Genomic DNA, 16,377 nt, shown 5'->3' with positions numbered 1-16,377 from the left:
GTATATAAAATTACATACAATTGATGACACACTTTCTCCCAGTTCTGTTTTTTAGGCCGTCATGGTTTTTCAGTCAGTGACAGAGAGAGGGGGAGGAGAATTCATTATTCCCATTTAGACCTATGTGAAAAATATAGGAAACAACACACTACCTGTTTAGCCCTCACTCTGTGGATGATACTCTGCTAAGTGTTCTTAAATATTCTGGTTGGTCTAATATCAATACAACTCGAGGAATATTTTCCCTACTTTATATTTGAGGAAACTGAGGCTCAGGGAAGTTAAGTGATTCCCCAGCATCACACATGTGTCCTGGCAGAATCTAGACTCAATGCAGAAACCCATATCACATATAAATAATTATTTAACTTCCATCCTCTGTAATTCTCAAGCCCTTTGTTTTCTTCTTTGGTGCTTTCTGAAGATCATTTTTCCCTGGTTGACTCCTAAGTGCACTGGCTACTCCACCTTTGTGCCCTCTTCAGACTCTCCTTCTCCTCACTCTTAAAAGTTGAAGGTCCTCACGAGCTTTCGGTCATCATCTCGTTCTACACTCTACTCCTAAGGAACGACATCCACATATGCTGCTTCCAACGGGAAGTCTGTCTTTCGATGTGTCTTGGGCACTTTATAGAGTCCATCTGCTTTCTCCCCTTCTTGAGATGCCTCATTCCAGATTCTGGTGAGAGAATCCCCTTTTCCCTATCTCTCATTGTAATAGGAAACTTAATTGAAATAATTTAGAATGATTACTGTTTTTATATCTTTTATCTCTTCCAAACTGAACTCTCCAGAAGAATAGGTTTGGCATTTTCTTTTTTCACCTCTGTATTCTCAGAACTATCATATATCCAATATAGAAATATGAAGTTTTAAAATATAACCTGGGACTCCCCTGCTGGTGCAGTGGTTAAGAATCTGCCTGCCATTGCAGGGGACACGGGTTCGATCCCTGGTCCGGGAAGATCCCACATGCCGCGGAGCAACTAAGCCCATGGGCCACAACTACTGAGCCTGCGCTCTAGAGCCCGCGAGCCACAACTACTGAGCCCGTGCGCCACAACTACTGAGCCCACGTGCCGCAGCTACTGAAACCCGTGAGCCTAGAGCCCGTGCTCCACAACAAGAGAAGCCATCGCAGTGAGAAGCCACAACAAAGAGTAGCCCCTGCTCGCCACAACTAGAGAAAGCCTGCGCACAGCAACAGAGACCCAGCATGGCAAAAAATAAATAACATTTTAAAAAATAAAATAAAATATAAACCACTGAAATACATGAATGATGAGTAGAATTTGTCATCCATGTTTTAGTATGCCTTGCAAATTAAAGCTACTTCTTTTTGTAAGAATAAAAAAATCCAAGATGTCATCTGGGGGAGAGTTTCATAAATTAAACAAGAAAATAATTTGAAACAATATACAGGTAAGCATATTTTATTATACTGAATACACTATAAAGTTGAACATGATATTATATGAACAAAACTAGTTTAAATACCATACATAGTATGACTGAGATAAAGTAGAAGAATAAATAGATGACTATATTAAAGCCTTTTGCACTATAATTGCTATCATTTTGACTCCTGGTCTGATCATTTCTAAATCTCTACTGTATATGAGTCTAGTTCTGATACTTGCTCTGTCCCTTCAAACTGTGTTTTTCACCTTTTAGTATGGTAAGTTTCTGTTGAAAGTTGAACATGATGTATGGGGTAAAAGGACCTGAGGTAAATTGGCCTTTAGGGTGAGGATTTACATTTATCTTGCTAAGAGGTTGACTGTGCTTACTTCTAGTCCTGGACTCTGTTTCTGCCCTCTTTATTTTCCATATCAGCCAAGCTGGCTTATCCTTTGGGATTGGTCTCCTTGAAAATAGATTTATTAGACCTGTTTGACAAGTGACCACCATAGGTGACAGGTCTAATATCTTGTTCACCATTTTATGATTAGTACAGAGTTCATAATAATTATTCCACCTAATTATTAACAAAGAGTATTCTTAGATTTTCCATTAGACCTCCCATCAGAAGGTTCTCCTGACCTCGCATCAGAACCTTATATTGAAGTAATTATTAAGCATCATTAGATGACTCAGTACATTTCTACTGAGCCTCTTGGTTCATCATTCTCCATCTCACAGTGAAGACGTAGGGTGGTGAAAATGTAGGGCATAGGATGCTAGATAAAATTAGCCTTCTCTGCTTTCCTGGTGTCAGAGTCTTTGTAATGTTATACGTTCTTTTTCATTTAGTATTTTTCTGGGCAGGGTTGTCTTGCTACTACTGAATTACTTCCTTTATCCTCTTGAGTTGAGTAGCTTAAGAGGGAAGCAAAAATGGAAACATAAAGGGCCCATACCATGATTTTCCATAATGTTCAATACATCATTGATTTCCTTCTCCATTCAACTTTCTTGGAAAGCTGTCCTTGCATTTGATGTACTGAGGTAAAAGGAAAACAAATGCAAATCTGACTATGATGAGAGTGAAAGAAGTAAAGTGACTCCCCAGGTGAAATAATGACCATGGAAGTTCTTCTCTTGTTACCCTTCCACTTGCTCCAGTATGGGTTCTGCTGATTCATTTCAGCAAATCAGCTCTCACTATGGTCAGTTCTATCTGTTTCCCTTGTAGTGGATGGTTTCAAGCACAGAGCAGCTTACTGACACTCAACATCATGTTCATCAAAATAATGATACATTATCACTGTAAGTGATTAAATGTCAGGATTTAAAGTAAATCAGATCTTGAACATTGATATGAGTTTTCAATACATCAAATCCATGAAATCTCCTCAGAAGCAAAAAATAGTTCAAAAAGGGAAAACAATGCAGAGAAAAAAATAATCCACATCCATTCTAGGTTCCACCCTATGTCTCTCCTCCAATTCAGATGGCAAACATCTCAAACCTATTTTCTGTATATATTGTCATTCCCTTCTCTTATTCATGCTTCCACCTTCTCCACTATGGTTTCTGCAGATTAAGTCTACCAAACAAGCTCTCGCTAAGTGGCCAATGCCATCTCTTTTCCCAATGTAGGAGCACTTTCCATCTACGTTTTCATGAATGCATTGAATCTGCTAGGCAGTTTCAGTCTTTCAAACATGGTCTTCTCACCATTCTCTCTTGTCCTGTTAACATATGGCCTTTCCCCTTGCTTTCCTTTGTAGCGTTCCCTCCCTTTTAACGTTGAGGTCATAGGATTCAATTTTCAGTCCTTTTCTCATTTGATACTCTCCTCCTATTTGATCACTTCTTCTGTTCCATGCTTTACACTTCATGGAATTGCTTATAGATTGCCATCTCCAGTATCCAACGGACATTTGCACTGAAATGTCTACTAGTTAACTATAGGTAATATCTACTGCTTTAAGTTCTACATCCTCGCATGACATGATCCACCTTCTGCTGGGGGAATTCCATTTTCCCACCTTCTCACTGTAGCACTAAATTTTACTGATATTAATTTCTACTACAAATTAGTACTATTTTAAAAATAATTAAATTTAATTGTGAATTAACTGATTTTTAAAAAGTATTTCTGTATTTATTTGGCTGTGCCAGGTCTTAGTTGCGGCACACGGGATCTTCATTGCTGCGTCCAGGATCTTCATTGCGGCATTCGGGATCTTTGGTTGCAGCATTCAGGATCTTTTAGTTGCTTGCGGCATGTGGGCTCTTAGTTGCAGCATGCAGGATCTAGTTCCCTGACCAGGGATGGAATCCGGGCCCCCTGTATTGGCAGAGCAGAGTCTTAAACACTGGACCACCAAGGAAGTCCCTGTATTAACTGATTATTGTTTTTAGGTTACTTTCCTTTAAAAAAAAATCAAAGTTACCCAAAGCAGAATTGGATTAATTATGTTCACCTCTAGGTCCTGAGGGCAACACACAACCTGGCTAGAAGAAGTCTATTTTTATTTCTAACGTGAAAATCGTAATGATGGATCAAGGAATTGTAACATACATTCTTTAATCAGGTTGCACATTCAGGCTTGGTGTTTCTCTTTCAAAGAAAAAAACAAAACAGGAAGTTCTCTATAGTAAGAATTTAATGAACAAAGAAAACTCATAAACTGAGTTAATACAAAGTATATAGATTTTTCTCTTAACCACAATGTATACATGCACATAATATTATGTAAATAAAAATAATTTAAATCTTTATAAATAGTGAAATAAATATTAAAATAGATAAATAAATATTTAAGTAGATAAGTAAGTAGATAGATCAGCATGGGCTGATGTATCATGAGGGACTAGTGCCTGTAGAGTAGAACATCATGTTGCTTAATATTCCTGAAAACACTTGACAAATTAATTCAGTTCAGGGCATGATGACAGTAGAAATGAGAGTCTTTGACATGGCAGCACAGGGGGAAGTGTGGTCTCATTAGTGAGAATCATTTCCGTGTTGAAGCAGGTGTGTGTCATTCCTTCCTCCTGAGTCTTTCTTGCAAGTTTGTTGATGAAGAGAAGGATCTCATGAGTTCTGCTCTGACAATCTCCCAGGCACAAGGGCTGTATTTCTTCTCTTGCAGATAGACAGTGATTCTGTGGAAGTATTTCCTCACAGCCAGGATGGAGTCCTCCTTCAGCAGGGGAGTCCCTTCCAGCCCCGCCTCCTGCATCAGACAGGCTTGCAGGTCAGTGAGCTGCTGATAAAGTGCAGTGCAGAACCTGTCCAGGAGGGTCTCATCCCAATTGGCAGCCGAGCCCTCCGTTGTGAAGAGCTGGAAGGTCTGCTGGATCATCTCATGGACGACAGCGATGGCTTGAGCCTTCTGGAACTGGTTGCCTCCAAACGCCTCCTGGGGGAATCCAAAGTCATTTCTGTCCTTCAGGCAGGAGAAGGGGGAGATTCTCCTCATTTGTTGCAGGAGCATCAGGGCCCTCGTGTTAGCCAGGCTGTGGGTCTGAGGCAGGTCGCAGCCCAGAGAGCAGTTGGAGTTGCAGCTGAGCAGCACCAGGGCCAGGAGTAAGGACACAGTTGGGGCCATCGGGGACCTTGCAGATGCTGCTGGCCTGGCTGAGGTGGGTGATTCTGTGAACGCTGCTCTCTAGGTTCTCTGAAGACCTTCCTTCAGGCCTGGGTCTTAAATGGGAATGAATTGGTTTCCATTTTCTGAATGTTCCCTCTTACTTTCTACTTCTGTTTTTGCTTTTCATTTTGCACTCTCCAGATAGGTTAGGGCAGCGTTTCTCAACCACTGTTTTTCATCGTTGCCTCCCCTTCTCCTGCCCACAGAGCCTTTTTAGATATTTTCTTTCCATATGGCCCCCCTATGAAATTTTGATACACAGATATACTGTGTACATCGATATGTACTCCATGCATATCTCTACTTTATAAATAGAAAAAGAAAGTGAAAAGATTATTCTTTTTATTCGATGCAGGGGTGAGTATGACAAAAAGATTTAGGCTAAAAATTAACTGTAAAAGCTACTGCAAGTCATTTAACATTTTGGTTAAGTGTGCAGAATGACTTTTAATGTAATACATTTACTTAAAAAATAGGAATGCATCAAATTACATATTCAATAAAAATTTATACAAATACTTCATAAGAATACCAATGTATAGATATATTTAAAAATCTATCAAAACTGCTAAAAAAGTGCAATGACTATCTATATACTGAGATTCTTTGGAGACTCTTCACAAACATTGATGAACGATCATTTTCATCCTGTGTCTTCATTCCCTTCCAAGGGACGATGGGGTCCATTTCAGTTTGATTTCCAAATTTTGACACATAATAATTAAAGCATTACTGCAGGTTGAAAATGAAGAGTTTGGATTCTGAGTCCTCGGTCTGCTCTTTTGGCCTGATAAATGGCTCATTCTTCTTTATTTACATGAATATATTCTCTCTTCTGGATGCCAAGACATGTAGCCTTCAATGCCCTTTCTGGTCTGAATGTTTCTGTCCCCACAAAATTCTTATTTGGAAGGCCTAATCCCCAAAGTGATGGTATCAGGTGGTGGGCCCTTTGGGACTTGATTAGGGTGTGAAGATGGAGGCCTCACAAATGGAATTAGTGCTCTTATCAAAGAGGTCAGAGATAAATGCCTCCCTCTCCTGCTGTATGATGATACAAGGAGAACTCTGCAGTGTGAGACCTGAAGCAGGCTCTCACCAGAACTTGACCACGTGGACACCCAGATCTTGGATTTCCAGACTCTAGAACTGTGAGCAATACATTTCTGCTCTTTACAAACTACCCAGTCTATGCTCTTTTGTTGAAGAAGCCCAAATAGTAAGACCTGACCTGACCTATTATGTCCTCAGAATACCTCCCAGAAGTCTGTAAAATACCTAAAGCGAGAGGCACCATTTTACCCAACCCCGTTTCCTAGACAGCTAGTCCAGTCCCTATCATTTCTGGAGCTCAGTCCATACTCTTGAAGGGACCAGTGATGATAGTAATAGTAGAAGGAACTATACCAACATATATTAGATAGATGATATGAGAGGACGATAATCTACAGAGACTTTGGAAATTCTTCATGGTTCTACAAGGGAAGTGATAATGGAATATTGTGTGAGATATTTTTTTAAAGATCATTTGCAGGAATATTTTCTTCTTCAAGTTTGCATTTTCAATACTTAGAAGATCAGGATGCGAATCACGGGCCTGGATGCAAATGGAAGAGTCGCTCTCTATTTTTTCTTCAGTCATCCTCAAGTACTTGCAAGGAGCTGCCTGATCATAGTTTTCTCGTCTCCCTCAGGCAATTAGGAAACAACTTGTGTCTACATTTGTGGATATTTTCCTCCTAGGCTATGCCTTTGGGCATCAAGTTGAATGCTACTTTCCAACAGTCTATGATGCTGTGAACTCTGAGTGACATCCGTGTCATCTTCCCCAAGCTGAACTTGTGGAATAAGAATTTGGGTTTGATAGTGGGTTTGTTTTTTTTTTTAATTTTCTTTATTTCAGCAAATGAACAATAAAAATGCATGAAATCATAATACCACTGAGTCTGAGAATAAACATCCAAACTTGACTGTTTTCTTTCTTTTAAGGCAGAACTAGAGGATGAGATTTTTTTTAACTTTTTATTTTATACTGGAGTATATTTGATTAACAATGCTGTGATAGCCTCAGGTGTACAGCAAAGTGATTCAGCCACACTCATTCATGCATCCATTCTTTCTCAAACTCCCCTCCCATCTAGGTTGCCACATAATATTGAGCAGAGTTCCCTGTGCTACACAGTAGGTCCCTGTTGGCCATCCATCCCAAATATAGCAGTGTGTACATGGCAATCCCAAACTCCCCAACTATCCCTCCCCCACCCTTCTCCCTGGTAACCATAAGTTTCTTCTGTTAGTCTGTGGGTCCGTTTCTGTTTTGTAAATAAGTTCATTTGTATCATTTTTTTAAGATTCCACATATAAATGATATTTTTCTTTCTCTGTGGGTCTGATTGTTTTTTAATGAAGTGTGTGCAAGCAAGAACATTAGTTGTCCCCCTCCACCCCACCCAGAACTTCATTAGGACAACTAGTGTAAAGATGAAAAGTGGTCTTATGAACTGAACTTGTCTCCTCGTCCATTAATCATCCAATAATTTCCCAACTTCTTTGCAGTGAGATTTCCACGAGGATAAATCCAGGCCATGTAATGTGAGCAGAAGTGCTGTTGCCCTGTATAATCCTGGCCCTTGAAAACCTCCCATGTGATGCACCAGACTTTTTTCCTTTACCACTGAGTGGAATAGACTCAAATACTGCAGAAAAATTTGGAGTCACCTGTTGATGATGGAAAAATCCGCAAAACAGGGGCTACCCATGTCCCCGAATCACTCTTTGGAGAGCAACTTAGAACATCCATCTGATCATGTATGCCTGCCTTTTGTTCGTATACCAGGGAAAGATAAGATTCTATTATGATCAAATTCCTGACACCATTCTGTTTGCCTGTGACAGCAGTCAGCATTAAGTTAACTGACAAATGTCTCTAACACCACACTATCCAAAAAACCTTTCTATACTTCATATGTTGAAAATAGCAAATACCCCTCCCAACACTTAAAGTGATCTGTTAAATTACGTTATAAAATTATTTATACTAGAAAAGAGATTGTGTTCTGTGAAAACCTTTATTAAAATCATGATTTTCACGTCAGACATTTTTCAGCCTGTGAGAAAACGCAAGTGGAGATTGCTTTGGACTTGAACACTAATGTAATTGAATGAGAAGTGTCACGAGTATAAAAAATATTCTGTATTAGTTGACATTTCTTTGAGGATTCTTACATAAGGGAAAGGCACCTTTCAATTTCCACTCTGACAACCTCCCAGGCACAGGGGCTGTATTCCTTTGCCTTCAGGTAGGCATGGATTCCATGGAAATACTCCCGGGCAGCAAGTCCCAAATCTCGACAATCCAGATTGTCTTGTTTCATCTGCTCTAGTCGGTGCAGCCTCAGATGAAGGCTAGAGAGAAGTTTATGGAGGACGGTGTTGTTCCAGGCAGCATGGCTGTCCTCCGTGGTGAAGAGGTTGAAGATCTGCCGGAGCATCAGGTGGTGGTGACAGGTGCCTTGAGTCATCTGGATTGGGGTGATATTCTCTCTTTTCCAAGGAAATTTGAAGTCGGTTCTGTCCTTTAGGCACCACTGTGAGGGGATCCTTTGCATCTGTTGCAAATGTTGGAAGACGTCCTTGTTTTCCTGGCTATGGCTTCTAGGCAAGTTCCAGCCAAGAGAGCAAGCAGGGATGGAGCAGAGCATCAGTCCTGCCACTAGCAAATAGATCTGGGCCATTGAGAATGAGTGATTCACTAGATGGCCGCCAGGGGGCGCGCGGGCACCGCCAAACAATTAGGGGGAAGCTTCCTTCCCTGGAACTGCGGTCAGCGTCCTTCCCTAGGCGGCCGATAGAGGGCGCAGGGTTTGTTTGGGAAACGCCCACTACTGAGTTTGCGGTCTGCCGCTGTCTCCTGAAGCTTGCGAGACAGAGCGAAACAGTCAACTGAGGCTGCTTTAATAGTCAACATAGTGCGCAAAAGACCTTCGTTTTCGCCGTGCTGAGTGTTGAAGAGGAAGCGTTGTCGCGGCCTCGCCAGAGACATTTTTGTCTGGCTGGGAGCCAGAACCTCGCATTTTCGGGGCTTCCCTTGAGTTTTGCGCTTTATTTTCTCACAGAAACTTGAGCGAGGCAATTTTTGAGAAAGAAGCCGTTTTCTGAGCGGCCTGAGGTGGGGAATCAGAGCGATTCCCCGCCTCATAGAACGGGGAGCCGATTTTTCAGATTCGGGCTCGTTTCTGGCGCGAGACAGCGAAGGTTCAGAGAAGGGGGAACGCGGCGGCGACGATGGGACGACAGGACGGTGTTGGGGACGCCCTGGGAGGTGAGTCGGAGCGCGGCCACCACCGGGGCCGGGGACGCGGGAGGTGAGCGCCCCTGTAGATGCTCTGGGACTTCATGGTGTCTTTCAAGGATACAGCATTAAAGTGAGGGAGAAAGTATTGAATATCTGAAAAGTAGGAATATTAAAAAAACTCACAGCATTTTATTTTTTACATTTTAAAATTAGTTTTATATTTAACTTAATTCATATCATTTGAAGTAAATATTTTAAATGTTTCATATTTTTATAAATTTATGTTAAAATATTTTCAATATTAAGCATAGAATATTAAAATATATTTTCATATTAAAATATAGCATTTTATTAAACTTTATTTAAACTGTATTGTCTTTATACTAAAGTAGTTAATATAATTAATTTTTTGTTTATTGATTTTAGGCTGGGTTTATTGATTTTAGGCTGGGTTCAGTCTTCGTTGCAGTGCGCAGGCTTCTCATTGTGGTGGCTTCTCTTGTTGAGGAGCACAGGCTCTAGGTGCGCAGGCTTCAGTAGTTGTGGCTCACGGGTTCCAGAGCACAGGCTCAGTAGTAGCAGCACATGGACTTAGTTGCTCCATGGCATGTGGGATCTTCCTAGATCAGCGCTCAAACCCGTGTCCCCTGAGTTGGCAGGTGGATTCTTAAACACTGCGCCACCAGGGAAGTCCCAAGTATTTAATACAGTTTTACTTTTCTATCTTTAACGGAAGCCAGCTCATTAATATTTTCAAGATTACTTTTTCACTTGTTTTTAATTGAGGGAATTACTGTGTTTGACAATTTCTAATGACCCCGTGATAGTCTTAACTGATTTTTAACTCATGTTCCTGAAATGTCTCTCCCAGGACCTCACCTTGACTATAAGGTTAGAAAGAAGAGTTGGTGTGTACAAGCAATTGAGGACATTTAGCAGGTCAGACTTTTTCATTTTTCTTTAGTAAGAATTTTATACACTGAGTGGAATTTGCCCAGATTTCATTTACATCATGAAGGCTTACTTTGTAAGACTGTCAGGGCCATGCAAATGGAGGTCAACTTCATTTCTTTACTTAAAATTTTTATATTTTGTTCCTCGTGCATATTTTGGTATTAATTTTCATTTTAAAATATTGCATTAAAACATCCTTTATCTTGATGACTTAGATTTGGTGCCTTCTTACCATTCGTGCTTAAGAGAAGTACTAGCTTAACGTCGCCCTAATGCTAACCCAGGAAATAGCTTTTGAATTAGAGTATTGTGCTGTTCCATGGCTGAAAACCTAGGAATGCTTTACTTCTCATCATCTCTCCCCCATATATATATTTCTAACCCTTTTTCCTGGTCTCTACAACATTATTTTAATGTCTTTTTTTTAAGGAAGAAAAAACCCTTTTGACTGCCTTCATCTGATTTTCTCAACTCACACCCCCTTGGCTATGGTAACCACAAATCGGATCTTTTTCTCTGAGGTTATGTGTTTGTTTTTAAAGTACAATTTAATCTGTGTCTTAAAAATTAACACCAGAGGTGGTCTGAAACAAAATAAGGTGAGGAAAAGGACCATTTCTCTCATTTGTACTAGTCACAGAGCTGCCTTTTTTTTTTTTTTTTTTTTTTTGTGGGGAGGAGGTCAAAACACTTTCTTAGATGCTGCAAAGAGCTTCAGATGCCGTAGGATTTCTCTCCTTAATGTACCGGGCACTGCTCTAAGGGTGGAGACTAGGTCTCTACTCCTTCGCAGGCCTACAGGCAATCCCTCTCCTAGAGTTTGCATTTGGGGGCCTCAACGTGCAGGCCCCTGAGTGTTAAGGGACCTGTAGTGAGAGCTTCTCTCGGCTGGGCTGAGGGTGGACTATACAGGTTACCATTTGTTATATTAATACAAAAGGCTGCCATCATTCACTCTGTTCAAATTCTCAGCCTGTACTTTGCAAACTTTATTTTATTTGATCTAGGCAATGTCCTGTGTGACCACAACTAAAGTTGTCTCCATTTTTTAAAAGGGGAAATGAAAATCTGATGTCATTTAAATTCAGGAGCCCCAGATTTTTGTCAGAGTGGAGGCTTCTGCTGCTCCCAGGCCCTCCTGTTCATCAGCTCTGAGCACTGGCCCTCAGCTGTACTGAGCACGTGGTGCTTCCTTCATCCTAATCCTGACTCTAGTGTCTGTCCTCCCTGCTCCCTGGAGGGCAGTCACCATCCCTGCCTTACTTTCCTGGAATCCACATTGCCAAGCGCATTGTCACATATATATGCAGTCAGAACATATCTGGTGACAGAATGAAGAGAACTGCATGAATTCACCCTTGCTGTTCATTTTTATGTCACCATTATGTGTAAGCTGTCAGAAAATGTGAGCTATGGTCCTGTAAAGAAATGTGGAAGAATTTAGATCTAATGTATGAGTCCCTTTAGAGGAAAATGCAGAGAGGTGAGGCTAATTGTATTTTGGTGCAATTTAAGAAGTGTCAAAATAGAGTACAGGGTCAAACCTCTAAGTATTCTTATTAGAATTGAAAAAGAGATATAATGAGACTCAGGTTTTATTTCAACCATGGGTCTCATTTAGATGAATACATCCTGTTGGATTGATACTCTTTCATGTTCCAGGAGTGTGTTTAATTTGCAGTGTAATGAAAGAATTGAAGTTGTGACGTTCTATGTTGCCCATAAATGGAAGACAAATTGCAAAAACATGGAAACAACACTAGGATAAGTAGAGAAATGACAATCCTGGCCTATTTAAGAATCTCATTTGCAGGCAGGTACTCAGAGCAGCTGGATACAGGCTCCCACAGCCAGACACCTGCATCACAGGCTCACCGGGGCCTGCCACCCTCCTGACTGAGGACACCCAGGGTGATGTTCTCCAGCCCTGTCTGCACCCTTAGCTGTGACCTGGCCCAGAACCACAGCCTGACAAAGCAGGAGACCCTCACAGTCCTGCCCCTAACAAGGAGAATCTTCTTTGTTTTCCTGCCTGAAGGACAAGAAGGTTGTCAGGTTCCATCAGCACCAGCTGGCTGACAGCCAGTTCCAAAACGCTCAGGCCGCCTCATTCTCCGTGAGACGATACCGCACTTCTCCATCGTCTTCAGCACAAACAGCTGAAATTCCTCAGTGGGCTTGATCAACAGTGGGAAGATCTGGAGACTAGTCTGGTGCAGGAGGTGGGGAGGAAAAGACCCTCCTGGTCAATGAGGACTCCCGCCTGACTTTGAAGAACTCCTTCCAAAGGACCAGGCTCGATCTGAAAAGAAAGTCCACAGCTGCTGTGCCCAGGAAAATATGAGAGTGGAAGTTAAGGCGTGAAAATCAGAGTGTGCTTTCCCTGTATGTTCAACCTCAGAGAACCCAGGAGTGGGAAAAGGAGACCTGGACCCAATCTTCTACAATGGAGTCTTCTCTGCTTAGAGGTGGCCTCGAGCGCGTCAATAGTCACTCAGTTCAATGACTTTTCTTCTGATTCAGTTGTAAATGCATCGAGTCATCTCAGCACGTTGTTTTTCAACAGTAAGTGGAAACAATACTTTTGAATGGAGAGAAAATTTATCTTTAATTTGTAATAATTAGAAGTTATTTCTCTACGATGATTGTTATATTTACCAAATTTATTCTTCATATTATGATATGGTCAGCTTTGTGTCTTGTTTTCCTTTGCTTTGGTGGTGCAAAAGGTATATTTTAAGTGGTAGGTTTACCTCACACTCTTAAAGAAAATCAAAGTGTCCTTAAACCTTTAATCTGCCTTAAAATCCAAAAGGAAGATAAATAGTTTTATTCATTTCATTGGTTCTTCAAATATTTTGAAGTATCTGCTTTCAGGGTTTTACTTGTGTTTTTTAATATATTGGTAGATAAAACAAAGATATTACTTTCTTAATGGAGCACTCTGTCAGAGGAGACAGGCCTTAAAGAGTAAAAAATTAGCTTGAAACCTTTTCTAGGTTGTGAAGGAGATGCACAAGGCATTATGACAGGTTATAGCAGCTGAAGCTATCCTCTTTTACTTGTTCTTTCTTGGAGAAAGCATGTCTAATGGTTGCTGATTCAGTTTCAGCAGTTGCATGATCAATAAACTGTGCAATATATTATAGAATCATGGAATTTAAACGTCAATAAAGAAGTGTGACTCTCCCTTGTATTTTTGGCACTGTGGTGGGTGCCAGGTACAATGAAAATAGTAGACACATTGCCCACTGTCACAGAGCTTGCAGTCTGATGGGGATATGGGTAACTAGGTGTTCAATGAAAGCAATGTTAATGCTGTGACAGGGAAAGGACAGGTTCTTGGGAGTATGTGGGCTTGCATGGATCAGGGAAAGGTTCTGCAAGAGCAGTTGGTAAGCTGGCATCCCAGGGGTCTGCGGGAGTTTGCCAGGTAATTGCATGATGGTCAAGTTTGGCCATGTATGGAGATCATCTAGGGTAGCAGGTAAATATGAGGGTTTGGAGCTAATGACATTTGTTTGGAGATGTGACCCTGGGGAAAGACATGCATATGGAAGTCAACAGTCATAGAGATGACGTTTGGAACTATTTGGGAGGTTGAGACTATATGTGCCGAGAGGATGAAGTGTGGGACTAGCACAGATCTTTGAGGAGCACCCATTCCCTAAGATGAGAGGGAGCAGTCAACAAAGGAAGGAGAGGAGGAGGAGCAGAAAAGCAGAGGATGGTGGTGACACAGAGACCAGATGAGGGTCAGACTTTAAAATGGCGGGTATAATAACAAGTATCTGATGCTTCGGACGTGTCAGCCAAGGCTGCTTCACATTGATCTCTAACTTCAGTAAGATGTAGCTTATTGGCAATATCTTATGACTTAGTAAGTATCTTAAGAAATTAATCTCCATTTTCAAGATATTTTTTTCCTCTCATTTGTTTTAAGCAAGGGTCTTAGAAGACCCTTAAGGCTTCATAGGTTAAGCGTTCAGCTTTATATATATAATCAGGGTTTTTCATTGGAGAGTTTTATTCACTTCTTCAAAATGTCATTTTATATGGATAAGTTGCATAAAAATGTGTAATCTGTTTGCATCAAAATGCTTTTAATTTCAGTATGATGTAAATGTAAACTTAATATATTACTTTCTACTTAAAATTGATAAATATCTTCTGTGCCAATGCACTGATTGCATTTTGTTTTGATGCCCACTAGAGATCCATAGGTATTTGTAATCTAGTGTTTGGTACATCTGTGAGAATATTTCATTTGCTAGTAGAATTGTAAAATTTGTGTGTATGCTTTGCACAGTACTTAAAAAGATGATCCTATTTTAATTCACAGAGGTAGAATTTTTGCATAACAAAATTATGAGCTCAGTAAGGCACAAATATGTCATTATATCAATATCTTTTGGGGGCTTCCCTGGGGGTCCAGTGGTTAAGACTTCACCTTCCAATGCAGGGGGTGTGGGTTCGATCCCTTTTTGGGGAGCTAAGATCCCACATGCCTCAGGGCCAAAAAACCAAAACATAAGGAAAACAGAAGCAATATTGTAACAAATTCAATAAAGACTTTAAAAATGGTCCACATCAAAAAAAATCTTAAAAAAATATGTATCTTTTGAGTGGACATGAAATAATGGCTTTTACTCCTTTGTGCATACCTGTCACAATAACAACTATCATTGCTATGTTTAATATATCCCTGGTGCTTAAAATAATCTGCTCACTTAAGATAACTTTATGACTTGTTATATTCTCATTATACAGAGCATATAACATGCGATGGTATGTTGAATGGAATATAGTAGTCTCATTATCCCTATTCTAAAGCTGAGAAAACTGTACTATAGGAAAAAGAAAACAATTGCCCTAAATCATGCATGAAGCCGAAGGAAGACTAAGGCGATGCCGAGCTAACAAATTTACTGATCACCTGAGAAGACAAGAGTAACCCACAAGAGAAGATGCAGCAAGACTGTCATTTTCAAACAGTTTTACTGGCACAACTATGTTAAGCTTATTACATTTATCACTTTTATTAACAACTCTGGGGACCAATGATGTCCCTAACAGTGTGCAGGATACTGGGTGGGAATAAGAAGTGTAACTGGAAAGTGAGCTGAGTGCTACAGTACCTGATGTAGATGGAGATCTCGTTCCTAAGCCTGATAAGACTATGCTGTTCCACTCCCAGGTTTGCTAACACCCTATACTGCTCTGCCTCCCCCCACCTTTTTTTTTAAGTGTTTCTTATTTTTAATTTTTTAAATTTTTTTGCGGTACACGGGCCTCTCACTGCTGTGGCCTCTCCCGTTGCGGGCACAGGCTCCGGATGCGCAGGCCCAGCGGCCATGGCCACAGGCCCAGCCGCTCCGCGGTATGTGGGATCTTCCCGGACCGGGGCACGAACCCACGTCCCCTGCATCGGCAGGCGGACTCTCAACCACTGCGCCACCAGGGAAGGCCTCTGCCTCCCCTTTGGCCTCCTCTTGTCCCTGCTTGCTCAACCAGAAACATGGCCAGGAGTTCTGCGTCCCTGCTGCTCCAGAGCCTGTCCCATGAGAAAGGAAAGGCGAAAAGTCCTCAGCTGTACACTTTCATTAAGGCTAAATTGAGAACTGGGGAGCTGAGCTACTTTGCCCAGCCTTCCTGAGGATGCAAGAAGGCCTTGGAGTTAGATGAAAGTTATTCTCCATCAAAATATTTGGGGTCCTCTGGTTTGTTCCATTTCCTTCTGAACTTGAGACCTCAGGAATGCCAAATTCCAGTGCTGTTTGGGGGAATATGTGAAGTTTCTTGTCTCTGTTCCTAGAGGCTGATTGGGACATTTGGGAATCTATGTGCCTGTGTAACCCCAAACATTCCAACCCACAGCTGTTTACAGATCAGTATCATGATGGAGAAGGGGAAGGACTGGGAAGTCCAGTTCCTGAGACTCGTTCTTTAATGGATTTTCTCAGTTTTTAAAGCCCCTCAGCATTTGTCAAGTTCCTATGCTTTTGTGTTTGCTTTGTGAAGGGCTGTATTCATCATGACACAAATGAAGGCAGCTGAGATGGTAGAGGGTGTGCAAGGCCACTG

The 16,377-nt window shown here is 41.1% G+C and overlaps 2 protein-coding genes across 2 annotated transcripts; both read right to left on the bottom strand.

Moving 5' to 3' along the window:
• Positions 1–4,433: 4,433 nt before the first annotated feature.
• LOC132491774 (interferon alpha-1-like) lies at positions 4,434–5,003 on the bottom strand. The gene has a single exon (XM_060100670.1). It carries the CDS (start codon positions 5,001–5,003, stop codon positions 4,434–4,436), a length of 570 nt encoding a protein of 189 aa, XP_059956653.1.
• Positions 5,004–8,266: 3,263 nt separating this feature from the next.
• LOC132492428 (interferon alpha-13-like) lies at positions 8,267–8,779 on the bottom strand. Its single transcript, XM_060101943.1, has one exon. The coding sequence runs from the start codon at positions 8,777–8,779 to the stop codon at positions 8,267–8,269; it is 513 nt and encodes a 170-aa protein (XP_059957926.1).
• Positions 8,780–16,377: the final 7,598 nt, after the last annotated feature.

This window comes from Mesoplodon densirostris, chromosome 6, assembly GCF_025265405.1.
Source record: "Mesoplodon densirostris isolate mMesDen1 chromosome 6, mMesDen1 primary haplotype, whole genome shotgun sequence".
In the NCBI taxonomy this organism is placed as follows: domain Eukaryota; kingdom Metazoa; phylum Chordata; class Mammalia; order Artiodactyla; family Ziphiidae; genus Mesoplodon; species Mesoplodon densirostris.
The sequence above is the reverse complement of the archived record's forward strand: the minus strand, read 5'-3'. Positions and strand labels throughout refer to the sequence as shown.

Bases quoted from the DNA above. Each gene is read 5' to 3' on its own strand.
- LOC132491774 (XM_060100670.1), bottom strand. From the start codon at position 5,003: ATGGCCCCAACTGTGTCCTTACTCCTGGCCCTGGTGCTGCTCAGCTGC.
- LOC132492428 (XM_060101943.1), bottom strand. From the start codon at position 8,779: ATGGCCCAGATCTATTTGCTAGTGGCAGGACTGATGCTCTGCTCCATC.